General features: G+C 36.7%; 1 protein-coding gene across 2 annotated transcripts; it reads right to left on the bottom strand.

The window, feature by feature from the left end:
* Nucleotides 1–129: 129 nt before the first annotated feature.
* TOP2A (DNA topoisomerase II alpha) lies at nt 130–25,709 on the bottom strand. Of its 2 annotated transcripts, XM_027094338.1 has the most exons (35): nt 25,547–25,709; nt 24,534–24,689; nt 24,227–24,317; nt 23,749–23,812; nt 22,430–22,575; nt 22,139–22,236; nt 21,670–21,882; nt 21,153–21,326; nt 20,862–20,963; nt 20,610–20,747; nt 19,117–19,255; nt 17,955–18,112; nt 17,529–17,654; nt 16,780–16,890; nt 16,530–16,635; nt 16,329–16,438; nt 15,984–16,076; nt 15,461–15,575; nt 15,249–15,370; nt 13,892–14,040; nt 11,891–12,122; nt 11,568–11,702; nt 11,243–11,443; nt 10,870–11,065; nt 8,863–8,954; nt 8,595–8,759; nt 8,387–8,470; nt 7,321–7,503; nt 6,910–7,000; nt 3,593–3,745; nt 3,250–3,373; nt 3,090–3,133; nt 2,530–2,670; nt 1,892–2,091; nt 130–1,237 (listed from the first exon to the last, which is right to left on the bottom strand). In XM_027094338.1, the coding sequence occupies exons 1-35, from the start codon at nt 25,565–25,567 to the stop codon at nt 1,109–1,111; spliced, it is 4,602 nt and encodes a 1,533-aa protein (XP_026950139.1). In that variant the 5' UTR covers nt 25,568–25,709; the 3' UTR covers nt 130–1,108. The 2 variants fall into 2 exon arrangements, with proteins under 2 accessions (XP_026950139.1, XP_026950140.1); XM_027094339.1 differs by lacking the exons at nt 11,891–12,122; nt 13,892–14,040.
* Between the last annotated feature and the right edge of the window lie 242 nt (nt 25,710–25,951).

A 25,951-nucleotide genomic window follows, 5' to 3' on the forward strand; every position in this document is an offset into this window, starting at 1 on the left:
AGGAGCAGGCACATCAGAAAATGATCAGAATAGTTCTCAAAACCATTTTACAGTGAAGAGTGAAGAAGGATATATTTTAGACTAAGGAAAAGAGTGTAGTGCAGGGGGAAAATGGGCAACAATCACGGGTTGCAATATCTACAACATTTTATTAAAGCACAAAATTGTTGGAATTAAGCTAAATAGAGAAAACATAGTAAATAGTTACGAAAAACATTGATAACACCACTCAACTCACACACATATAACGAATGCAGGAAGGTCTTAAAAAGTTTACAAGTTGAAAATTATGGAGATTTCCTCAAACTGGATGTAACAGCTCGCTGCTGAGTATGGCATCAATATAATATATAAGATCTTTGAGAGAATGCTGTCCCCGACTCTTCTGCAATCTAGTGCCTCCTAGAAATTTGTTCCTTGAGAGATTCAGACTCACAGGCAGCCAGAGGGGACAAGTCAAGAGTTGAGATAATCTCAACTTAGGGTCTAATTTTCTTCATCTAATTGACTGTGTTGAGGTTATAGAGACACAGCCATGGTGTTTTTCTTCAGCTCATTCAAAAAGATATGAAGAATATGAACAATTTTTCACTGCTTAAAAATTCAGCACATAAAAGGCTGAGCGAGAAGTATTTGGTACTGGAACTACATAAAGTTCTATCTGATGGAAAATTATCTATGAAACTAAGATAAAACAGAGAAACTCATCATGCTGTATCTCATATTTTCAGAAAGTAGGCAGAGTAGAAACTTTTATGTCAAAGTGCTCCAATTTTAGCTTAATGAGTGGTCAAACTACATTATGCTGAAGTGACCACACAACTGCCTCTAGAGCCCAGAAGAACCTAAAATCAGATTTAAAAGACAAAAGTAAACAGACTCAATACATATACAAAGCAGAGAAAAAACAATCCCACGAGATGGTCACTACTTAGACAGTATTATATAAAGATAAGGGACACTTGGGCTCTACTTCACTTTGATGGTTCTGAATTAAAACTACCTTCCCCAAACTAAATTCAGAGGGGAAGAAACTGAGAGATTCACATAAATTTAAAACCAGTCTTGAGCTCAATAAGACAATTACTTAAAATAATCACCTCACATTTTAAAACAGATCATCTTCATCTGATTCTTCGAGGTACTTTATAGGTTTCTTTGTCCGTCCCGATTTTGCCCGAGAAGCCACAGCTGAGTCTAAGTCCAGGTGGAAGTCATCGCTGTCCTCCTTGGGTTTCTAAAAGAGAAAAGCCCAAGTAGTTTGTACAATGTCAACCTGACAGCAGAATTTCGATGCAAAAAATATATCAACAGACTACAACTCAAGGAGTTTTCCACCTTCTAATGAGTAGTAAGAAATTGGGACTTCCCTGGTGGCACAGGGAATCCGCCTGCCAATGCAGGGGACACAGGTTCGAGCCCTGGTCCGGGAAGATCCCACATGCCTCAGAGCAACAAAGCCCGTGCACCGCAACTACTGAGCCTACGCTCTAGAGCCCGCGTGCCACGACTACTGAAGCCTGCGTGCCTAGAGCCCGTGCTCCAAAAGAGAACCACAGTGAGAAGCCCGCGTACTACGATGAAGAGTAGACCCTGCTCGCGGCAACTAGAGAAAGCCCACGTGCAGCAATGAAGACCCAACGGGGCCAAAAATAAATAAATAAATTTAAAAAAAAAATAGAAAGAAGGAAAGAAATAGACTGAAGGCAACTCTCTCATTGACTAATTAGTGGCATATTTAACTTTTTTACAACTAAACTACATAGAGTAAAAGGCTAACGGACTATGGGATTTAAATTTATTTCCTTAAAAATGTGCCAAATTATTAGGAGCAAAGCTTGGTTATGTGCTTCAAAATACCTACAGCAAAAGGACTGACTAGGATAAATACCTTGCTTGTGACTGCTTTAGAAATCATTTTCTCAAAATTAGAGTCGGAATCATCAGAAGTGGACGGCTTCCTTTTGCGGTGACTCTTGGTTTTGGGGGGATTAGGCTTTTTAGAGACATCAGAATCCAAGTCTGGATCCTTTTTGGTTCCTTTTGGTGCAGCCCTTTTTTTGGCCCCTGTAGTAGAGGTGGAAGACTGACCTGCAAGTGAACACAGGAATTTGTCAGGGACACTCTTAGCTGAATTGTTCCCACAGTGAACCTTCTTCAGCAACCTGTTGACTGCTTATATTTAACATAGGAAAAGACAACCTAACAGAGATGAAATGCATTAGAGAATCAAAGTATTCTTAAGCATATGATTTTTTTGTAGGTATATGCTTCATGTTAAACATTTGCAACTGTTTCTAACTCCCATCCCTGTCATAGAAATGAGCTAACTAACACCTGGCATTTTGAGAAACATGCTATTTTTAAACCTTTTGACTAGCAATTTTGATTATGAAGATCTAAAGATTTGTTTTCAGTTGGTAAAGGCTTAATTTCAATATAGTAAATTTGGGGAATAAAAATTGAAGCTGACTTGTGGCAGCCAGTAGCTAATCCCAATATTAACCCATCTCAAAGACTGAGGCTCACTTTTTGCTGCTGTCTTCTTCACTGTCACGTTCTTTTTAGGAACAGGGTTTGTGGTTTTAGTTACAGCTGGGAAATCAGCAGCAGGAGAGCTTGGAGGAGGTGGTACATTATCCTTGGCATCATCAGCGTTAAGGTCCGTTACTTCAAATGGAAAGGAAAATAATACATATAAGCAATACATGAAAATCTGTTTACTGCTTTTGTCCCTGCTCTGAATTTCTATTTAAACACAAAGTCTGTGACTTTCCTGGAATATTTCAAACACGCTTTTATAACTCTGTTCTAATTACTGAGTTCTTCATGAGCAAACAATAAGTTTTTGTATCTCTAGCACCTAGCATAGTACCTGGCAAGCAAATGATTACTTTTAGTACATTTAGTTTAAATGTAGAACCTATTTATGTGCAAAACTAAACCTAATGAACAATATCAATGTAATGCTAACAAGAACCCACATTTATTTTCAAAGACAGGACTTGGATAATGTAGGCCGGGTTAGAAGCCGGGTGGACCTGAGTGCTCCAATAAAGCAGACATCTCACTATTTTTACTTAACATACCTGATGTGGCACTTTTCTGTGGCTTCAGTTCTTTGTTAGTATGTCTAGAATAATAATAATAAAAAAATCCTGATGACCAATTCTAAATGTGTCAACAAAGAATATATCATCAGCTATTAAAAACAATCATGATAAAATCCCTATTAGAGAGGATACTTACTTTGGGGAAGTTGTGGTCCTAGGTGGACTAGCATCTGATGGGACACGATCTTCATCTTGAGTGTTTTCATCAAAATCTGAGAAATCTTCATCTGAATCCAAATCCATTGTGAATTTGGTTTTTGCTGTTAAAAACATACATATACAAAGAATCAAAGAGGATAACAGGAGAAATATTTAATCCACAGATTAATATAACATTTCCTGAAGATATAAGCTTCAGTTTAATCTTCTAAAAGATGTTTTAGTTTCTCAAAAATGTAATTACTGCTCTAAGATATAACAATTTCTGGGATTATGTGCCTTGAAATAGATTGCCCATTCAAATCTTCACTCTTCCTTACTTGCTGCTCTCCGTGGCTCTTTTTCTCGGGGAGGGACATCAAAATTACTTTCGTTACTGTCTATATCTGATTCCGAATCAGACCAGGGGTTTCTCTTTTTGGCTTTCTTGACTGGTTTAAATGGCAATGTAGTTTGTTTCTTTGTCTTGGTACCTGGAAGGGAGATAGGAATTAACCATGTTTACATATTCTTTGACTCACTTTTCTCCATCTATCATCCATCCATCCTTCAAATATTTATTGAACTCTGTGCTAGTACTGGGAATAGAATGGTGAACAGAAAAGGACATAGTCCCCCTTTCTGTGGAGCTTATAGTTTGGTTATCTAATCCCATATATAATAATAATCCCACATGGTATATATGTTTACATAGGGCATGTAGTATGTATGCATATGTATATAAATAAGAGGGTTTTCCAAGAAAGAGATGCTTAAGTTAACTAGTTGAAGGGAGTTGGATGACAAAACATTCCAGTTTAGGAAATAACATGTACAAAGCCCTGTGAGAAAACATAGTGCACTTAGGAAACTGAAAGAAATCCATTATGGCTGGAAAGCAGAAGTCAGAGGGAGAGTGGCTGGTCTTTTTTTAAAAGTCTTTGGCTGCACCCCGCGGCATGTGGGACCTTAGTTCCCTGACCGACCAGGGATCAAACCTGCGCCGCCGCCTGCATTGGAAGGCGGAGTCTAACTACTGGACCACCGGGGAAGTCCCAAGAGAGTGGCTGGTCTTGTTAAGGATTTTGTTTTAAACAGGGAATCAATATGACCAGATTTGCATTTTAGAGTTCTCTCAGACTGTAGTGTGGAGATGGGAAAGGCACAAGAACAGATGCAAGATCAACAGAAGGTTACTGCTGAAGTCAAGGCGAGGGAAACAGCTCAAAGGGAACAGGATGGCTGGGCCCGAACCTCGAGGAGCATTTAATGGCTGAGTTAAGGAGGTTTAAAGTCACTAAGTCTTGTTAATTCTTTTCCTCAAATGTCTCTCATACCAATCCTTTGCTATTTATTTCCCTCATCTAGGCCCAAAGATAAGGACAGACTCCTTATTGATCTGACTTAGTCCTTTCTTCATATTCTTCCTTCATACACCTACCTATTTCATATCTCCTAGTTGAATCTAATCTTATCCACCCTCCTCCAACAACCTGCTTTTCTAACTCTCCATAATCTGGTTTAACTATTTTCTACTATTTTCCACTCTGTTAAGGGGCCTTCTCATCGTCCCATGCATATTATATGTCCATTTGCCTTCTCCCAGTCTAGAATACCTAAATCTTACCCAATCTTTAAGACTCTAAACCAAGTTTTACCTCTTTCACAAAGCCTCTGCAATCTACATGTACCCACACTGATCTCACCTTTCTCTAAATCCCTACAATGGCTAGTATGTACTGCTTTACCTTTCTTTCCTGATAAACCTCTTGAGGGTAAGCGCCATGCTTCCCCACTTCTTGTGTCCTCACAAGACTTGAGATAGTGATGGGAAACGTGAATGTTCAAAATACTTATCTGATTCACTGCTTTTATATGCTAATTGATTGCTAGGTAGGTTTAAAGTTAAATATGTGCTGTATTATAAGGCCAATATATAATTTTCCACAACACAGCACACACAACATACTTTTATTACTTCTTTTTAATACTAAGATGTTTCCAATTATTTTATTCATCTTTGTATTCCCCACAGAACTGAACGTTATCTATCAAAAGTAGATACTCAAAAAAAAAAAAAAGTAGATACTCAAGGATAGACATATACATCAATCAATGGAATAGTTAAGAATCCATAAATAAACCTTAATATTTATGGTCAATAGATTTTTGGCAATGGTGAAGACAATTCAACAGGGAAGAAGGTTTTTCAATATATGGTGCTGGGTCAACTGGATATCCACATGCAAAAGAATGAAGTTGACCCCTTCCTTATGCCATATACAACTTAATTCAAAATTACCTAAATGTAAGAGCTAAAACTAAAAACTCTTAGAAGAAGATAAGGGGTAAATCTTTTCTTTTCTTCTTTTTCGCCATGCCGCACAGCTTGTGGGATCTTAGTTCCCCAACTAGGGATTGAACCCGGGCCCATAGCAATGAAAGCATGGAGTCCTAACCACTAGACTGCCAGGGAATACCCTAGGGGTAAATCTTAATGACCTTGGATTTGGCAAAAGATTAGATATGACACCAAAAACATGAGCAACAAAAGAAAAAAAGAAGATAAATTAGACTTCATCAAAATTAAAAACTTGTGCTTCAAAGGACACCATCAAGAAAATGAAAAGATAATCCACAGGCTGGCAGAAAATATTTGAGAATCATATATCTGATAAAGGTCTGGCATCTGGAATATAAAGAACTCTTACAACTAACTCAACAATAAAAAGATAAATAACCCAATTAAAAAATGGGCAAAGGATCTGAATAGACATTTCGCCAAAGAAATATAAAAGCCCCAAAGTGGAAACAATTCAAATATCTAGCAGCTGGCGAACAAATAAATATAATGTGGTATATTCATACAATGAAAAACTATTTGGCAACAAAATAGAATGAAGTATTGATACATGTTACTACATGAATGATCCTTGAAAACATGCTAAGTGAAGAAGCCAGCCACAGAAGAACATATTATATGATTCCATTCATAGGAAATGTCCAGAATAGGCAATCTAGACACAGAAAGTAAATTGGTGGTTGCCTAGAGGGAGGGGGAGTTGGGAGAAAATGGGGGGTGACCAGTAATTGCGTACAGTGTTTCTTTCCAGGACAAGAAACTGTTCTAAAACTGAGTATACTAAAACCACTGAATGGTACACTTTAAATGAGTGAATTTGGTATGTGAATATCTCAATGAAGAAGTTAGAAAAAAGTAGATATTCAGTAAAGGCATAATCAAATGGTTAACAGAATTTTTACTTCTATTTAATTTACTGAGTGAGTGTTAAGTATATCCCAGGCATGGTGTTGAACTCTAGGGATAAAACAACATGACTAAGATATGGTGACTGTCCTCACGAAGCTTTACATATGAATATATTACATATATTAAAACCTCATAACTGGCTAGAAAGTGAAATCTAATAAACTGAACACTTTCTTTAGATCCCAACAAAGTATTTCATTACAAAATGATCTCTTCTAAAATAAATCAAATCCCAAGGACAATGTTAGGGAAGTTCAAGTATACTTCAGATATAGCCCTTCTTCATGTACCTCAATAAGAACTTTTGAACATCTATATGGAACGTACTAGGTAACAAACATAATTTAGTCTCAACTCTATATGATTTTCCTTAAAATGTTTTAATACCTGGTTCTATTTTCTGTTTCTTTTCTAATCTCTGTTTTAGGCCTTCTATTTCCATCCCATCCTCTCGAGAGCTTCCTTCAGTATTTTCATTCTAAAAGACAGCAAGACAAAAATGGTTAAGTTCTGCCCGTTTATTATTTGGAATAATATAAGGTCAAATATACAAATATATATCTGTCAAAGAGTGATTTTTTTTTTCTTTGTATTTTGGCTAAGAGCTCTGAATAAAAAAGGGTATGGGTATGACTTTTTCAAGATACTTAAACATTAAAAAAATCAGGCTCATAAGAAAGGAAAGTTATGATTAGTTGATAAATTCCTGAGTACGGGATTAGAAGTTTTATGATTAGTTCAATTTTAAGTGGAAAAATACTTAAAGTGTTTTATGTATAATGCTTTAAAGAGTATTACCTTAATTTTTTTTTTAATTTTCTTTTCTGCCTCTGCTTTCATCTCTATGGTCACTTGGGGGATGACTCTTTTTCCACATGGAGAAGGCAAAACTTCTGCCCTTTGTGTTTTTTTCCCCTTTGCTTTCCCACCTTTCCCAGGAAGTCCTATTTGTTCATCTTGTTTCTCCTTTGCTTCAACAGCCTACAAAAGGTTGATATAAAAAAGCAAGTTTAGGGAAGAGATATGGGAACATATGCATAACTGATTCACTTTGTTATAAAGCAGAAACTAACACACCATTGCAAACCAATTATACTCCAATAAAGATGTAAGAAAAAAAAAAAAGAAAGCAAGTTTATAAGCTAACAAAGACATTACAGCATCGATGCCACTTTATAGGGACAGAATAAAAGGCAACGGTTAAACTGATTTCAATTTGTTACATCTTAACATAAATTTGTGATAAGCTGTTCTATCAAGTATACCACCAATATTAAGGCATACTTTGTAAACTCAATTAAGAAATAAGAAAGGATGTGATTCCAGTAATGTACATTTATCCAATCAACTGATTACAAGCTGGACATCCAAACTGAAGTACAATAATATAAATCTACATGTTAGGCCTTTTATCTTAATTTATGAAATACTTTTTCTTATGTTAAGATAATACTGGAGAACAAACCACATTAGCAATTTTGGTAACAGAGGATCTCCTGAAACTACTGATTAGCTAGCCCTGAAGGAAACTATTTTTGTCCTTTCAGGTTTACTTGAGGGACTGGGCTGGTTTTCTTCCGTGTTTGAATTCTCTTTATCTTCTCAGTCCCAATAGGTGAAAAATCAACTCCTGCCCTTTCCCCTCTTTGTCCAAAAACTTTTAGGTAGTATGTTTCTTGGCACCATTTACTTTATTCTAACTAGTTTCTAACAATGTTATTTTATGTGTTATCTTGGAATGTATCTCCATGCCTCCTATATTCTTTCTATTGCCAATTGTGAAATTTCTTGACAAAGAGGTATATTGCTAGAATACATTATTTCATTAATAAAAATTCTAACACAGGCATTATAAACTACATACCTCCAGCTCTTCAACAAAAGCAGCCAAGTCTTCTTTCCACAAATCTGATGGACTCCTTCTCTTTAATGTTTCTAGCTCTTGCTCCTTCATAAGATAGTCAGAAAATTAAGTTAATTTATGTGCATAAACAGCATTTTCCCAAAGCACACAATTTACTTTCACCATTGGAATACAACCAAGCAACATGTACTATCCATCAACAACTCACTTTTTCATTTCTTAGTCTGCACAGTTCATCTTTCTTTTCCTTGGTTAGATACCAAAGAGGCATATCAAGAAGGTAGTTGAAGGTTGGTCCAGAATCTGTTACAGAGTCACTCTTTTCAGTTTCCTTTTCATTGTCACTCTCTTCATTTTCTTCTTCATCTGCAACCTAAAGGAGAAATTAAAATGTAGCTTTAATAGGAAATGTGAAACATAGACATTAGACTATACATAGTCTTTAATAAGACAGAAAATGCTAACCAAGAAGTTACCTTTTGCTGGGCTTCTTTCCAAGCCTTCACAGGATCCGAATCATAACCTCTTTGAATCAGAACTTTAATTAATTCTTTCTTAGGCTTGTTTTCTGTTTAAACAAATGTGCACAGAGATAGTAGTTTTGAGCAATATTTTAGGAAAGGGATAAGGTTTTACCATATTAAGTGAAAAGATTAAAACTGGAGATTAAACTGTCTTCTTGCATAAATTTGTACATCCTGGTGGATAGTCAAGTCTGCTCCTAAACCACTGACAAATGTAAATTACCACAAGGGGGCAGTCAAATCATATATGAGGTAGTGACTTAATCATAACTTGAATAACAAGACAATCAAAACCTTTATTTCTGATAAATATTGACCTCAATTATACCCCTGGTCTTCTATTTATTTATTTATTTTTAAAATTTATTTATTTATTATTTATTTTTGGCTGTGTTGGGTCTTCACTGCTGCTCATGGGCTTTCTCTAGTTGCGGCGAGCCAGGGCTACTCTTTGTTGCGGTGCGCAGGCTTCTCATTGCGGTGGCTTCTCTTGTTGCGGAGCACGGGCTCTAGGCACGCGGGCTTCAGTAGTTGTGGCACGCAGGCTCAGTAGTTGTGGCTTGCGAGCTCTAGAGCGCAGGCTCAGTAGTTGTGGCGCACGGGCTTAGTTGCTCCGTGGCATGTGGGATCTTCCCGGACCAGGGCTTGAAACCACGTCCCCTGCATTGGCAGGAGCCTCTCCCGTTGCGGAGCACAGGCTCTGGACGCGCAGGCTCAGCGGCCATGGCTCACAGGCCCAGCCGCTCGGTGGCATGTGGGATCTACCAGGACCGGGGCACGAACCCGTGTCCCCTGCATCGGCAGGTGGACTCTCAACCACTGCGCCACCAGGGAAGCCCGGCAGGAGGATTCTTAACCACTGCGCCACCAGGGGAGTCTCCTCCCTGGTCTTTTAATTTCAACACCCGAGTGGGCAAGTTTTTAGTGCCACTCATTCAGACATTGATTTCTCTTGATTATAGTCCCCTATAATGCATTTGTTCCCTTTTTTCTATAGCACCCCTCTCCCAAAGTTTACTGCAGTCAATTTGTTAGACTTTGAGGGACACTGAGAGTTACTAGTTATAATAGAGTGAGGTTTTGAGTACCACCTTTCATCAATTAACTTGATATAGGTCACACTTTTAGGCCCTCTATATTTACTCCTCAAGAAGACTGGACAGTCTCTAGTATTTCCTAAATTCCAGTCAACTAAATACTTTTTACTTTTTATTTTTCCTTGAGTCATATCCAATATTACTTATTTTAGCTTTGTCTTAAGCAATATCATCTGTGAAATTAGGGGACTGATATGCCATCGTTATTATATTTTAAAATATCCATGAAAATGAACATGTAACTACTAAGTTAAACATTTTCATGTACCATCAGGAAATGATCCTGTGATCACTGGTAACTTGTGTTGTCATGTTTTGGGACTTGCTACTACAACCCATAGTTACCTGGCTTTTCTAGTTTACTCTGGCCAGAGCTGAGCCATTTCTTTCAACCCTCCAGCTTTAGTCAAAACTGTTTTCTTCCTGGTTACTTAAACTCTGATTTAGTTGCTTCTAGAATGTCTTAAAAAAATTCCCTTAGACATGACTTTCAGTCTTGAGTATACCATTTACTTATAATATAAGCCATTTAAAATCCTCCTTCCTTTTTTTGTTTTTCTATCAGACTTATCTCTGCTCTTTATCAATCAGTTTACACAGGGACCTCTTCTAGCTCTCTGTTCTCTTCCTGTCTAAATGTTAACTAAATCTTGATTTCTCACGACGCTCAATCTAGGAAAAGCTATCTCTTTTAAACTATAAATGCTAATTTAGGTATTTGAAAGAAATACCTATGCGTGTAACCAGTGGAAATAAACGGATTTTGCCCGCCCTCTCCATCATCCCTCTTACCAAAAATGTTTAAAGGAAGTGAGGTACGATAGTAATTTTAGTACAGGAAGTTATTGTTCCAAAAACATACCAATGATTATTTTGCCATCTATTTTCTCTAAGATAAAGCGAGCCTGATTATTCAGTTTAGCAGATTCAGCGCCAAGCATTCCCAGAAGCCATTCTTTTCTTAATCCATAATATTTAAGCCTGAGTTCAAAGAAGTCTCTTAGAATATCCAACACTGTGTCGTATTTCTTTAAACAGCCTACGTGGTCAAAAAGCACCTAGAAAAGAAAAACAAGATTGGAGTCAACAACAGATAAATTGGCTAAACTTTAATCGTTTTAGAGAAATGACTTTATCCTTTGAAACTGTAAAAGTAGCCTAAGATATCCTTTTAAAATTGATATTAATCTTAATATAAATGGAAACATACATATTTCTCATGAAACAAGACATACCATAGAGTTGCATGTGAGACTAGTTTGGAGTTTGAAGACTTTGTGTAGTCCAACTCTCTCTGCCTCTGCCAGTTTTTCTTCAGTCATCTTCACAACAAACTTCACAGTGGTGTCTGTGTGGTATTCCCTATAATCTGTTATCAGAGGGGGTGTCTTCTCAGTGCCATTCAACATGGGTTCTAGAACCTGTTCTTTATATGTCTAAAGAAAGAAATAATCCTTTTGTAAGTTTCTCAAACATAGGCTCCTGAATATTCAACAAACATCAGTATAAAAAATGTTTCCCCTATCACAAAAATCAAAAAAGAAACCCATAATTACTTACCTGGGTCCATGTTCTGATGGGAAGCTCTGAGATTTCAATGGTTGTAGAATTAAGAATAGACATTTCACCACTAATCACATATTGATTTGGAGCCAGCTCTTCAATAGTACCCTTGAAGTTCTTGTAACTTGGAAGCTAAATTAGTATTTTAAAAAAGAATATTTTCTAAATGTGATACTAAAACAAATCCCAACAGCATTAAACAATAAATCTAACATTAAGCATGAAATAAATTTTCTATTTGTGTCTTCTTTAACCATATCAACTGCTGAATTGAAACCAGAAGAAAACTAATAAGGTTCCTAGTACCACAGAATAGTTACCATTGGCAAAGGTTCTTCTCCATCCATCAAACGTCTGATGTTATTCACAACTTCACGAACATCAAAGTTGGGGATTTTGCAGGACCACCCAGTACCAATTCCTTCAGCGCCATTTATCAGCACCATGGGTATAATAGGAATGTACCATTCAGGCTCAACACGTTGGTTGTCATCATATAAAAACCTTAACGTGTGATCATCTTTTGGTGGAAATAACAACCGAGCCAAAGGGCTAAAGAAAACAAAGAATGTTATTTTAGAAAAATATTGGCTTTGACACAACTTTCACGGAAAGAACGTAAGTTATCTCAGATATATACATGAAAATTACTTTGGCTTTACTTGCTGACTAATATTCATTTACCAATATTATTTATTGAGTACTTTCTACATGCCAGGCACTGCAGATATAAAGCCTCAGTCTTTAAGGAGCTCAGTGCAGGGAGATATTCTAGTACAGGCATTTTGTCAGGCGGTATGGTAAATGCTAAATAGAAAAATGCTAAATAGAAAAATAGCTAAGATTGATTGAGGGGATGCTAAGGAATGGTAAGCACTTTCTGATAGGATAACATTTGAGCAGAGAAGAAACTGAGAGAAAGAGTACTGCAAGCAGAGGGACCAGTAAGTCAGAGGCCCTGAAGGCATGTTTGACTATAGGCAAAGAGGCCAGGTGTGTTTGAAGCAGAGATAGTAGGAGATGGAATCAAAAGACATGGGGAGTGGGAGCACATATCATATAGGGTCTGGTTTGCTAAAATAGGGCTTTAGTTTTTCTCTGAAGGAAGAAGTTGGAAGGTTCTGAACCAGAGTAACCTATTTTAAAAAAATCAACTGGCTACCAAAAGAAAGAAGAATGGTAGACTATAATAGTCTGTATGAATATAATGAATGGGGTGGCTTAGTATTTTTCCAATGTGGAGCCCACAGGGATGCAAGTGTGGAGAAAAGGAGTCAAAGGTAACTCCAAATTTTGAGCCTGAGAATTAGAAGGATGGCTTTCCATTTACTGAGAAAGGGACTAAGGATATGGTTTTGAATTTAACGTTTGAGATACTTATTAGACATCCAGGTGGTAAATGTTGAGAGGGGACATGAAATTTAGAGGGTAGGGCTGGAGCTATGAGACTGGATGTACGAGGTACCATCCATGGATGGGAAGGCAGTATAGTTAGTGGAAAGAGGTCTGATGAAGGAGCCCTAGGGCAGGCCAGTATTTGGAGGTTGGGAAGATGAGAATGACCCAGTGAAGACTAATAGGGAGGAGAACCAACAGTCTGGTGTCTTGGAGGACAAATAATGAAAGAAGACTTTCAAGGATGGAGTGATTACCGTACCCTATGCTGTTGAAAAGTTGAATAAGATGACAGGTGAAAACTGACTACTCATAATGTACTTTCCATAGACTTGTAAAGGAAGTAAAATTTCAACTTGTGGTATTTAAGAAGAATCAAGTTCTTCTTTACTCCGGCTCAAACTCTACAGGGTTTCCCAACCTTGGCACTACTGCCATCTTTGTTCTTTGCCGTGGGGGTGCCGCCCTGTGCATTACAGAGTGTTTAGCAATATCCCTGGTCTCTGCTCACTAGATGCCAGTGGCATGGCTCCCTAGTCATGACAATCAAAAATGTCTCCAGACATTGCCACATGTCCCCTGAAGGGTAAAATCTACCCTGGTTGAGAACCACAGCTCTATATGGAGAAAAAGAATAAAATAAAAGAAATGGGAGTAAAAACATTTATGGTTTGGCAAGGAAACAATACTTCTAAGGGATACAAAGGCTAAGCTATCAAACTGAAATAGAATTTTGACTTTCTACTCATTGCAAAGAGTAGCATAGTTAAACTTTAAAGAGCTAGTTTTAAGCGATTAATAATCCAAGCATCTGCATCAAAAATCTATTTTCCGATTAACTGGATTTTTCTATTTTTGGTCAACTAAATCTCACAATACTTCAAAATTGGAATGGCAATTCACAAAAAAATCGGAAGCATACCCACCTGAGCATTGTGAAGATGTATCGAGGACTAGCAGAATCCTTGCCACCATGCAGCCTGGTACCAAACTGACCAATGGGCTGCAAGAGGTTCAGATTATTGCTACCCACAAAGTTCTGAGCCAAATTGATAATGGTCATCATTAGTGACATCTGTGGGTGGGGGGAAAAAGATTCATTAATCTAATCTGTAGTCTCTCGATAATAACATGTTTGTTATCATGAGTGTGTTTCACTATAATCCTGTAAGGTTTTATGAAGTGTAGATATTTATTGGCTTTTCCCAGATAAATACATGGCAGGAGTAGTACCCTAAACCTAAGAATTCTGGCTCCAAGTTCAGGGATCTTGCCTTCCAGTAATTTCTATCAAGTCCTACTCAACCTTGAAGGTATAGCTCCTCTATTCACCCTCAGCAGAATGAAATATTTCCTCCTTTGTGTGAAACACTTTGCTCATTTCTATTCTAGCATGTATCACTATTCTATAGGGGGTGTGTGTGTTTGTGTGTGTGTGTGTGTGTGTGTGTGTGTGAGATATAATCCTCTGGTTAAACTGTGATTATACCTTAAAGGTAGAGAACATGTATGATTTATCTTTGTATACTTGGTACATGCTAAGCATTCAACAAATGTTTATTATGTGAACACTTATTGAGTACCTGCTATATTTTGACTGAAGCAACAAGCAAGACAATCATTACCTTTAAAGTTCTAGAAACTTATAGGCAATCTAATTCTTTAAAACTGTTTTACATAATAAATGCAAAAAAAGCAATTTCGAAATAAAAAATGAACAGGTGTATGTTTGTATTGATATAAAGTCAAACAATTTAGACATATATGAAAAATTGGAAAGTTGCCCTTTCCAATTCCCAGTGATAACCAAAGTTAACAATTTGGAGTATATCCTTCCTTTAAGTATTATTCTGCCTCTTTTTTCTTTTCCCTCACCTGACAATAGAACATGGACATTCTTCGATGTTAGTACATATAGATTTACTTAAGTTATATCACTGATTCCATTCATAGATGTGTCATAATTTATAATAATTTTCCAATTGATGGACACTTTCCATGTCTAAATTTTGGCATAACAAAGTTATAGCAAACATCACTAAATCTCTTTGAACACAGATCCTTGCATATCTTTTGATCTATTACAGTATCCTTATAGGAACATTATTTTTATAAACAGATTTGTTAGGTCAAAAAATACGCAATTTTATAGTTTGATATATTTCACCACATTGTTCTCTACTATGGATGTATAGCTTATACTTTCATCAACTGTTTGGAGAATGACTTTGCAGGTATTTCTGCTATAATGCTTTCTGGAAACATTATAGATTATGTGTTTACCTCACCATGATGATAAGAGGACATCTCAGCTACTGACCCAGCTAACTGGGCAACCTTCACCTCTCGCTTGTCATTCCGTTTGAAACATGTAAACAAAACCTTTCTCTGACCTGGCTTCAAACCTTTAAAATGAAAGAAGTGCAAATATTAATATCCTCAAATTAACCATTTCAGGGCATTGATTCCCATCTTATGATAAAAACAGAACTCACCATCCACCATAGATGGGATAGACCTCTCATTATCAGAATTTGAGAACAGGATAAGTTCCTTATTTATGAAGTCATTATATGTCAGATATGTGGTAGTTTGCCCATATAAGTAATCCTGAGGAACCAAAGAGAGTATTACATGATCTAGTTTAAAATAAAAAATATCACTGGTCTTAACAATGCTTAATACAAAAATAAAACAAAGACACATGTTAGCATTATCACTTCTATGATAATTGTTAACTCCCTCAAAAGCAAAGAATTATGAAGTATTTTATATGTTTTAAAGACAAAATGAATTTAAGTGCTGCACAATCAGGAAAAAAGTGCATTGACTCTGTAGTTTCTTTCAGGTCCAATACATTTATGCAGCAGTCTAAATAAGAATAAGGATATTTATAAATAGTTATCCATTAACTTTTTAACTGAGGTACTTATTATTCAGTAACTTTAATTTGCTATAAAGTCAATTCTAAAGGTAATAAATAGTACATTTTGTGAGATATATTTAACATTTTTTTACCTCAGGAAGGCCAAGTAACTTTCGTTGCCTTCTATCTTCCATGAAATGAGTTAACCATTCCTTTCGATCATCTATCTGTTTTTTGCTAAAGGCCTACAAATTAGAAGATGAAAAAGATGTCACTGGCACGAATGGTTCCAAAATATTTCTTCTATAAAAAGTTAACAAATAAACAACAAAAACTCAGTTTCTAAAATATCTGGCTCCTTTCTTTGGGATATGCTTACTAAAAACAATCTATTTTATAAAACATTTTATTATATGAAAATTTAAATGTTTCAATTGACTAGTTGAAGCATTGATTTCTAAAACTAGAAGGTATGTATGAAATACACTCAAACTCACCAGGCTGATTGCAGCATCATCTTCAGGACCTGAATATCTGAATTGGATACGATGTCTTTTCATATCTGCAAAGTACTCTTTAGCTTCTTTTGATGTGCTGGTGCCCAAACCTACAAAACCAAGGACACCAAGTTACTCCATATAATATTGTGCAATGGCATATAACGAAATGAGAAGTTCTAGGTGAGTTTCATTTCAAACCTTTGTAATACTTGACTTTCCATTTTTTATGATTTGGCGTAGAATTCTTCCATTCTTCAAACTCAGGAAGGCTATAGAATGCCACTTCTTGCTTGTTTTTAGACACCTGAGGTAAAAAACACATTGCTGTGGCTTTCCAAACTTCTGGGTCCCCTGCATACCATCATACATCACTGGGGTTATATGTGTATCCAGGTTTGAGGAGTAGGGCCTTAAAATATCCATTATGGTATCTTAGAAATTAGTATACCTTTACAATGGGAGTGATAAATTCCTCCAGAAAACGATGGTGCAGAAGAGAGGGCCAGTTATGATGGATAAAATTAATCAGCAAGCCTTTGATATGGGAACCGTCTTGGTCCTAGAAATATTTGGAAAGCCAAAACACAAAAGAATTGTTTAGAAACTAAAAAGATTATGATCGACTTACTGGTAATTTCTCAAAATTTTTCTATGGGGATTAAAAAAAAGGCTATTCAAATTCAGACTCACTTAACTTATATATGTAATATACATAAAATACAAACATAATATATCTTATTAGATGTGGATTAAAAATAATGAACAAAGCTCCAGTTAAGTAATTTCCTTTCATGGCAGAAAAGCAATGCAACAATAAGATGTGTTTAATTTAGGTTAACAATCTAAAATATTTGCTATCGGGCTTCCCTCGTGATACAGTGGTTAAGAATCCGCCTGCCAATGCAGGGGACACGGGTTCGAACCCTGGTCCTGGAAGATCCCACATGCTGCGGAGCAACTAAGCCCGTGCGCCACAACTACTGAGCCCGTGTGCCACAACTACTGAAGCCCGCATGCCTAGAGCCCGTGCTCCGCAACAAGAGAAGCCAACGCAATGAGAAGCCTGTGCACTGCAACGAAGAGTAGCCCCTGCTTGCTGCAACTAGAGAAAGCCAGCACACAGCAATGAAGACCCAACACAGCTAAAAATAAATAAATAAAATTTAAAAATTTAAAATATTTGATAACAAATCTGACCTGATCTGTCATAATCATTATCTTCCCATAACGCAGAGTCTTCAATGAATCTTCATCTTCATAGTTTTTCTTGTACTGAAGACCCACAATCTTGATTATATTGTTAATTTCAGCATTTTCCATTATCTGAAATGGATGTATAGCCAAAAATGTACTATTTTGTTTATAAACTTTAAAAGAACAAAGAATTACAACAGTATATGTTGCTTGGGTTTTCTTGAACTCCAGTATTTTGAGTTACTAGCCTATATGTCAGTAAGTCAGAAAGATCTGTTAAGATATGCTATAGTGTACCCGATTTCCTAAAATAACAAAAAAAATCCAAGGTGTATTTCAAAATGCCCAATAAAGGAATGAAATACAAGCATGAAGTCCTGCATTATAAAATTAGATTTAGATTCTGAAGATAGTTTTTATATATTCTACCTGTTTATGAGAAGCTTCTCGAACATTAAGCATTTTTCCTCTAAGAGGGAAAACCCCGTACTTGTCTCTCCCAACCACACCAAGGCCTGAAACAGCCAAAGTTTTAGCTGAGTCTCCCTCTGTCAGGATAAGTGTACACTCAGTGGAGTTTCGGCCTCCTAAAATAAACAAATTAATATTAGCACATTTAGTTCAACCTCAAATATACTAACTCAGACATGTGATAAAACACAAATAATTTACAATTCATAACAAGTTGGCTGAGGAGTCAAATGGAGGTAAGTAATTAGATCCATAGTTTAGCTTAAGTTTGTAATAAAGTCTTAAGTTTCTTAGACTAATTTCTCATGACAATTATACTGTTGCTAAACATTCATTTAATCATATTACATTTAATATATTTGTTGGTGATGAGGTTTAAGACATGCTACCCCAAAATATGGCACCTTGGCATACTGAATACCTTAAGCTGACGGAATTTTGAGAAAATGGTAGAAGCAGAAAGATCTCCTGACCTCCCCGTTAAACTTCGCCCCTGAAGCATGTCGTAAGACCCTCATGAGGAGATGCCCTCTTTATACCTGGTGGAAAGGAATATTCTAATCCAAGATTGCGGGTCACCAAGAAGAATCTGAATGAAAAGGCCTTGCTAAGTTTCCCCAAGTTTACTATACTTAGCTCATAATCATTATCCTATCATATCTTTCCACTCTTCATCAAAACTAGCATAAAACCACTTAGGTTTAACCATTTCTTTGAGTCTGCATTTCCTTACAATTTTCTGGTGTCACAAAAAATCATATTAAATAAATTCACATGCTTTTTTCCTGTTAATCTGTCTTTGTCAGTTTAATTTTCAGAGATAGCCAGGAACCTAAGAAGGTTGAGAAGACTTTTTTCTCCTCTACATTAGGTAATAGATTACTGTATAAACATTCTTGTTTTATACCCCCAAATAATCATCTCAACACTACTTTTAACAGCTAAAAACTGAAATGACCCAAGTGTTCAATAACAGGGAACTGGTTGATTTTTAACAAAGTACAAATATTCCATTGAGTATTAAGTGTCAAGGGAAAAATACCCACAGTATGCTGTTAATGAATAAAACAAATAACTGAACTTCAAGATTTAAAGTTTGGAAACATGATTAAATGTGTACCTGCATCATTGGCATCATCAAGCTTGGGAATTCCTTTGATTCTGTTATGTTTTACAGCTGAACACTTCTTGTTTAACTGGACTTGGGCCTTAAATTTCACCCAGTTTAGTATGCTTTCTACAATACCACAGCCAATTGCCTGAAAATGAGAGGATTCATGTTAGGGAAGAAGAGTTCTGTCAGAAATCTGGAGTACAAATGAGCTCACACAAAAATAAAAAGAATTCAAAGATGAAAAGAGGTAGAAAAGTAATGTCTGGATAGAGGGTGGCACATCTTCCTGCCTCAGGTTACCACTACTGAGGGAGTTACCACTACTGGTTCCTTTGGGTTCATTCATTCAATAAATATTTATTGACTACATACTTATATTGTGCCAGGCACTGAGCTGCATGTGGAGATCTATTGGTTAAAACAAATTAGACATGGTCCTTGTCCTCAAGGAGTTTAGTTTACTACAAGGAAGACAGAAATAAAATGAGAAATTACAAGTGTGACAGGTGTTACAGATAAGTGAAAAGCATGTTATATATAGTAATGCATGTCCAGTGTTATATGGGAACAAACTTAGGGAAAGAAGTAGAAAGTAAAAGCTTTCCTGAGGAAATGACATTTAAGACCTAAAGTAGTTGGGGACTTCCCTTTGGTCCACTGGGTAAGACTCTGTGCTCCCAATGCAGGGGCCTTGGGTTCGATCCCTGGTCAGGGAACTAGATCCTGCATACATGCTGCATCTAGAGTCTGCATGCCGCACCTAAGAAGTCCGCATGCTGCAACTAAAGATTCCGCATGCTGCAATGAAGATCCCACGTGCCACAACTAAGACCCGGCACAGCATGCATAAATAAATAAATAAATAAATATTTAAAAAAAAAAGACTTAAAATAGCCAAGTGTAAAGCATTTCAGGCAGAGTAATCCTCTGCCTGAAATGTGAAAAAGCTCTAAGGAGGGGGAAGAGTACTCTGCTTTTGAGTAATTTAAAGCCAGTAGAAGTGACGCTTAGATAATGTAGGAAAAGTGGTACTGAGATGAGGTTGGAAATGGCAGGGTCTTGCAGGCCAAATTAAGGAATTTGGATTTAGATTTATGCAACCTAGTGGTTAGTTGGGGCCTTTGACTAAAACAGGAAATAGTTTTGTTTTCTGGGGGTGGGGGAGTTCCTTGTATGGCGATCAGTTAGTACGGAGAGAACTAATTCAGTTTTGGATGTGTCCACTGAGAGTAACTTTAGGCATTCAATGCTCGGTAAGCAGTTAGATGGGTTAAATTCAGTAGTGATCTAAACTGGTGACATGTAATGGGTAAATATAGATGGTGTATAGATGGTGATTAAGGGCTTGGTAAGACCTGGTAAGAGGTAAGAGTTGTTTTTTTATTTCCTTTTCAGAGTGAGAAGACATGTGGGAGGAAGCTTTATTTCTGCAGGGCTGAGAAGGGCAATGGAAAATAAAGGAAGGTGCTTCTATTTTTTATTTTCCTCTAAGTACTCACAGCTTTGATGAATTTTTCACTCAACGGGCACGTTGATCCAAAGCTCTTGACTTGTAAAGTCATGTTCTCTTTTGTCTGGGAGTCGAAGGTTGGGTTTTCAATTAAGGCGTTCACAAAAATCCACATGTGATTTTTTACCTGCAGTAAAAGTTGATAATAAATCACTAAAAACTTACTCATGCCTTGCTTTATTTATAGCCTTTCTCCTCTTTCTTGACTTTAGAAAAAGAACACTGCGTTAAAGTATCATACCTGATGTGCTTTTACTGCAACACCACCCTTGTTCTTTTTCTTCACAACATCAACAAGTTTAGTCACAATCTGATCAGCTACATAATCAACATGTCTGCCACCCTAATGAGGAAAAATACCAAACTGTAAATTCATTACCCTCAAAATTATAATAATAAAACATTAAAAAAAAATCTAATTTAGCTTCCTTTATGCCAAGGTAGCCAAATATTCAAGTTCATTTTATAAATTTAAACAATAATACTTATATGTAAAGGTAAATCATGATTAATAATTCAAAAATAAAATTACCTTGGAAGTAGCAATGCTGTTGACAAAGCTGATTTGCTGAAAGCCTTTTTCACTCATTGTTAAACACACTTCCCACCTGGGGTTTACTTGTTCATGGATAATTTTCAGTGCATTGCCAGTTTCATCTACCTTATCCTTCAGATACATATCTACATAGCTACGGAATCCTTTTATCTAAACAGGAATTAAAAATAATAGTATGAAAAATTTATTTAAAGTAAATTAAAAAGTAGATTGTAAAGATTTTTCAAAACTAATGAAATGGTGTTCACTGATGGGCATAAGAGGATGGTCATTAAAAGACACAAAAGGATTTATTTAGGAGATTCTTTGAGAAAGACTTTAGTGAACTTAAAATGAGCTAACTGATTTAAAAAAATGTAGCATAATGTTTTCTTTACAGGAACATATTTGAGAAGTGGTTAAGAAAAATATATGGGATGGAAAAAAAAAAATCAGCATTGCCTTTGACAATGATCTCAATTCCCTCATTGCCCACACCCAGGAAAGTACTTACTGGAAGCTTATTTCCATTGAGAAAGACCTTGACATCTTTAGTGGATCCAGCAATATCATATGCTCTTCTAACCATCAGTGCAACAATATCTTTGTCTAGGCTTTGCATTTTAAACTTAGACAAATCAGGGTGGAAGGTAATACATGTATAATCTTCTCCACTAAAGGGCTTGAGTTCCATCTCACCAGCTCTCCCCATGTTATCCCTCCATGTCTATGGAAATAAAGAATAGAGGAGAGAGAAAAAATTCAAGTAATCTCACAAACTAGAACTAAATAACGCAAATTTACAAGTCCTAAAAAACCCTCCCAAACAAACAAAAACCAAAAACCCCCCCAACCCCCCCAATATATGTTTATGAATAATTTCCCATGATGTAATAGCTTATAAATTATGTCAAACCATTAATACCAATATAAATTGCTATAGTACAATTTATAATCAAGGCACAAGATACCTAGTTACTTGCCTGTTTGAACATTTTCTTGTATTCTCTACTGGCTGTTTCCACAGTAAATTTGGTACTGAATATGTTACACAATTTGGCTCCATAGCCATTTCGACCACCTGGGCAAATAAAGGTAAAATACTATTTAATTGTTCTTATCTCATTAACAGCTTTATTTCTTAATCACTGGCAATGTTATTCAATTACAGAGATTTATTTCCATGCTTTTAACCTTTATGCCACAGACAGTCATTTAAAAGATGTATTTTTTTTCAGCAACAAATATGTTTTTTATTTTCCTCAATACTCTACCCGTTACTTTCTTTTCTTCATCATCATAGTTACTAGAAGTTAGGAGCTGTCCAAAGATGAGAGCTGGGACATACATCTTCTCAACTTTGTGTTCAACAACAGGAATACCTTTTCCATTATTCCATATACTAATTAAATTATTCTCCCTAAGAAAAGAAGAGTGAAAAAAATTTTTATAAAACAGATGTTAAATTAGTGCTTAATATTTTTTAATATTTAAATATTATTATCTCTAAAATACATGAGTTCACAAGTCTCAATTTCTTTATGACGCTTTTTCATATATACCTTTTGAACGTCGGCATGCTTAGTTCCTAACACTCCTGAAATAGGAGCCAACAGAAAAACAGTAAATCAATCCTTTTCCAACACCTGAGCAGACACTGATAATATTGAAAAAATAGGAAATTTTAAAATGTTAGGATAAACAAAGGGAAATGATTTATGCCCAATGGAAAGAAAAGGACAAAATTTGGAAACAATATTATTATATCACTTTTAAGGGGATCATCTGTACTGTCCCAGCACCCTTAGCTTTCCCACCCAACAAAGTACATTGCAAAACAAATATGAAAGGACATTATTAACTGTAAACTTCCCTGCTCGCCAATAAAATGCTAAAAATTTATTTGGACTTACTTATCTCTTAGTTATTTTAATTCTAAGAAGATAATATATTTTAGTTATAACCGGAAACAAACTATGGTTCTTATTACAAATAGTACTGAGTATTATCTACAAAAAAGACTAACTAAATCTAGCTTAACATTTTTTAAAAGACTATGATATCAAGTCCTTAGGAGCATTTGAGTACATCACTAACACGTTTCCCAAAAAGAGTCTAAAGTATAGTTTATGTTATAACTCATCAGGCTAATAACAAGGGGAAGCAACACCCTGACTACCCACAAAGGGGGACATTTATAAGCAGAAATGTTAGATCAAATTATTCTCTATCACCACCTGCTGGTTTACTATTTGAATAGCATCATGAGAAAAAGTTAACAGCTATAGACTCCAGAATACTTAGAGCAGTTAGTGGAGATGCTTACTAAAATATTTAGGGATGAAGTGTCATAAAGACTGTAATTTATTTTGAAATGATTCAGAAAAAATATAGATGGGGCAAATATGGCAAAGTGTTGATAACTGTTGGATCTAGATTGTAGGTATCATAGATTGTTCATTTTAGCCTTCTACCTTTCTGCACTTTTGCAAACTCCCATTTAAAAAAAAGCCAACTTTACTATAAATCAAAGTAAATGCAACTAACAGTAACAATGAGCTATAAAAAACAAAAGACTAAGCAAGAGACTTACGGGTCAATTGTGACTCTAATACAAGACATTTTGGGGTCCCTTTGTTTGTTGTCTGCAGCATTGACTGAAAGAAGATAAAATACACATTGGTAAAAAATTAAAGTATTTTAAAAAACATCCTTTAACTCTAAGACATAAAAAGAAAAAAATCTCAAGCAGCACAGGAATATCATTAATGAGGTTCATTTAGCAATTTTTATTCATAGGCCTGTTTCTAGGAAAGAAGTCAACTTCCTAGATTCCAGTAGACTGCCTCACCTTTGCCAACTGTTGTTTGAAAGGATAGGATTTCTGGCTACAGAGGGTTTGCTAGGAATGATACTTCTTAGAAAGGATCTGACCAGTGGACCTTTGTATTAAAGAATATACTCACCTGCATATAGCTGATTCACTTTGTTATACAGCAGAAACTAACACAACATTGTTAAGCAATTATATTCTAATAAAGATGTTTAAAAAAAAAAAAGAATACACTCACCTAGAATCTCATCAAAGATTTTGTACAAACCAGGAACAAAAGTGACTTCCCTACAGTTAATGCCAATATCTTCATCGTAAACCCACATTTGCTGGAAATAAGGCAAAGAAATATGGTTACTTTGACCATATATTTATTCTATTTTACCATCATGACTACTGTAAAGTCTTCTGGATTAGTAGGATAACATACATGATAGATTAGGTCAGTTCCAGTGACACTCCAAGTAAATGAAGTACAGAAAATTAACCTGGAAAAGTATACATTTTAACTACTTAGTAACTGCATTTAATTAGCTTGGTTTTACCTGGGTCACTGATTCCACAGAGCCAATGTAGGTGTCTGGGCGGAGCAGAATATGTTCCAGTTGTGTTTTCTTTTGATAGATTCTTTCAATAGACAGTCTTTTCTTAGCATCTTCATTTTTCTTTGTTTTGTTGACTTGCATATTGTCATCTACAGGCTGACAAGTTTTTACAAATTGAAGAGAAGGTATTTTGAGTCACGGGTTTATCAGAAACCATAAACAAAACACCTATCATAGTGATCTGCTTACACACACTATAAGAAATCACAACCTTTTAGTAGTTATCAGTGGAGTTGACATCGTTTTGTACAAACATGGCAGTTTAAGTTACTGCAGCCAGGTTCCCAGGCGTCCGTTTAAATTGACATATTATTTTGCCAAGTGTATCTGACATGGAAATATTTTTACGTGTTAGACGCCATCAATAGCATACACCCCCTTCTTTCACATACTCCACACATATTTACTGAGTGCCTACTAGGTCCCAGGCAAATAATAGATTCTAATTCAGCAGCAGCAGCAGTTTGCGAGGCTATGGGTCCCATCCTTTGGGCACGTTAACGTTTTGAACACTGGAGGGATGTATTTTGAGCACCTCGGGGCTGCCGGCTGCACAGTGGGAACCCTGTGCCTTGCTCTGCACCTTCCAAGGTCAGGGGCGTTCAATCCCATTTTCAGCCCCAGGTAGAAGAGGAGAGCATCTGTCTGTGCCCCACGCGGACCATGATCCCACCGATCTACTCCAGGACTAAGTGAATTCCTAGACACAGTAAAAACACAACTGCACACCCTAGAAGCCAGGTTAGCCGATAATACTTCGCTATTAGCACGAGAAAGGGGTTTCAGCCTCTTCGCGATCACGCCGAGCCCAGGGGACCCGGATCGACGCGGAACACCGACGCCCAGTCAGCCTCTGCCGGACCACAGCCCAGACGCCTCCCTCTCTCACAGGCAGCCGAAGGGATGCCGGGCCGCGTTGAGGTCCCGCGACGCGACCCTTCCGCGAGCCGTACCTGCAGTGGTGACATCTCCATGGTGACGGTCGTGAAGGACGGCTCGAGAACCCTGCAAGCGACTAAGCCGGAGCAAATTGAGACAATCACGGAGCAAACCTCTTCTCCACAGACGTTCGTCGGTTAAGAGAGCGCTTCCACTCCGGTTTGAGCGTTCCGCTAGCCCGCCCAAACCAGGTAAGCCAATCCCTGAGGCGCTCTCACTGGCACCGATCCGAAAAGCCAATCAGAGCTCTCCTTTTATATTCACCAATGAATGACTGAGCTGGCCGGGGGCCCGTTCGAATGAACCAATTAGGCAAGGGAAGCGGGACTAGACCACATTCAAAAGGCACCACTCGGAATCGTAGCCGAGAGACGGACAGGGAATCTAGCCAATGACGGGGGCTGGCTTGTTCTCCGTGT

This window comes from Aethalodelphis obliquidens, unplaced genomic scaffold (assembly GCF_003676395.1).
Source record: "Aethalodelphis obliquidens isolate GAN/ISIS:26980383/991018 unplaced genomic scaffold, ASM367639v1 scaffold89, whole genome shotgun sequence".
In the NCBI taxonomy this organism is placed as follows: Eukaryota; Metazoa; Chordata; class Mammalia; order Artiodactyla; family Delphinidae; genus Aethalodelphis; species Aethalodelphis obliquidens.

What these genes read in the sequence shown, in the direction of transcription:
- TOP2A (XM_027094338.1), bottom strand. Translation starts at nt 25,567, where the DNA reads ATGGAGATGTCACCACTGCAG. An exon ending in GAAAGTCAAGTATTACAAAG is followed by an intron (nt 16,439 to 16,529) that starts GTTTGAAATGAA and finishes TTGGTTTTGTAG; the next exon opens with GTTTGGGCACCAGCACATCA. An exon ending in AGAGCCACGGAGAGCAGCAA is followed by an intron (nt 3,374 to 3,592) that starts GTAAGGAAGAGT and finishes TGTTTTTAACAG; the next exon opens with CAAAAACCAAATTCACAATG.